The sequence below is a fragment of the Aplysia californica genome, unplaced genomic scaffold (genome assembly GCF_000002075.1).
Source record: "Aplysia californica isolate F4 #8 unplaced genomic scaffold, AplCal3.0 scaffold00509, whole genome shotgun sequence".
NCBI lineage: Eukaryota > Metazoa > Mollusca > Gastropoda > Aplysiida > Aplysiidae > Aplysia > Aplysia californica.
In genome coordinates this window covers 3178-4522 of record NW_004797779.1, presented here as the reverse complement: position 1 = coordinate 4522, position 1345 = coordinate 3178, and the positions used below count along the sequence as shown (strand labels likewise).

Genomic DNA, 1345 nt, shown 5'->3' with positions numbered 1-1345 from the left:
CTATTTCCGGGGTGCCTTGATAGTCGAAGCAGACTTTGTGCTGTTGAGACTAGAGAGGTGAGCAGAGTAAGTCTGATTCCCTGTAAGGACTTCTCTGTTGACATCCACCCCTTGGCGCTCATTTGACCTTATGTAGTTGCGAGCGCTGTAAAATCTCTACTAAATCTAAAACTAAAATGAATGTTGTAATTTTGTCCAAAAAGCCCCGGGTAATGTCTTTCTACGAGAGGAGACTCTCCACAGAGGGTCCTTCTTTCCTGTCAAGTGTCTGTTGTCCCCATCTCTCCTCCTCCCTCCTTCTTTCCTGTCAAGTGTCTGTTGTCCCCATCTCTCCTCCTCCCTCCTTCTTTCCTGTCAAGTGTCTGTTGTCCCCATCTCTCCTCCTCCCTCCTTCTTTCCTGTCAAGTGTCTGTTCTCTCCCCATCTCTCCTCCTCCTTCCTTCTTTCCTGTCAAGTGTCGGTTGTCCTCATCTCTCCTCCTCCTTCCTTCTTTCCTGTCAAGTGTCGGTTGTCCTCATCTCTCCCTCCTTTTCTTTGATTGTTACTCCCATTTAACGCCTCTAATCTTTTGGCACTTATGTGACTTAATTGTGTTGCAAGCGCAATAAGACGTACTAAAACTGAACCCCCCCCCTCCCCCCAGCCCAAAGCAAAGTTATGAGTGTATGAGTGTTCAAATTTTGCCTCTTTGTCCCAATTGGTGTATATCTATGAGTGGAAATACTTGCGCGCAAAAGCCAGGGGCCATGTCCAACTGATGACACTTGTATGCCTTAATTATGTCGCAAGTATGGTAAAATTCTTATCGACGCTTACTTTTAACAAATTTTTCAGAAAACGAGGTTGTGAATTTATGAGGGTTTCAATTTTGTCTTTTTAGTTTTAGTTAAAGACTTACAGCACCTGCAACACAATAAGGTCATGTAAGTGCTGAATATTTAAAATTAGAAGTGTTACAAGAGAGTAACAGAAACAAGAAAGAAAGAGGAGAGATAAGGACGGTAGATGTTTGATAGAAAAGAAGACACAAACACCACACCAGAGCACCCGCCAACCACCCGCTGTTTCGTCCCCCTCGTCCCCAGGTGGTGTACATCTACGAGAGGAAACACTCGCGGGCGGCCAGCGGGCACGTCAGACTGATGCCCGGGAACAGGAACCTGGCGCTGTTTGCCCCGACAGACAGTCGCGTCCCTCGCATCGTCATATCCATGGCCGACTGTCCCAAAGGTGGGTCGCCTGTCTTCTCACTGTTTACTGCTTCTTTCGTTTTAGCAGGTGGTTGGGGGGCGCTTCTTCTTCTTCTTCTTCTTCTTCTTCTTCTTCTTCTTCTTCTTCTTCTTCT

The 1345-nt window shown here is 46.5% G+C and overlaps 1 protein-coding gene across 1 annotated transcript in view; it reads left to right on the top strand.

The window, feature by feature from the left end:
* Window positions 1–1230, top strand: part of LOC101860043 (DIS3-like exonuclease 2) — a gene marked incomplete at its 3' end in the record, with an annotated part of 12837 nt that extends 11607 nt beyond the window's left edge. The window contains 1 exon segment of the mRNA XM_035971802.1: window positions 1086–1230. Within this exon segment, the coding sequence (XP_035827695.1) occupies window positions 1086–1230 (145 nt within the window).
* Between the last annotated feature and the right edge of the window lie 115 nt (window positions 1231–1345).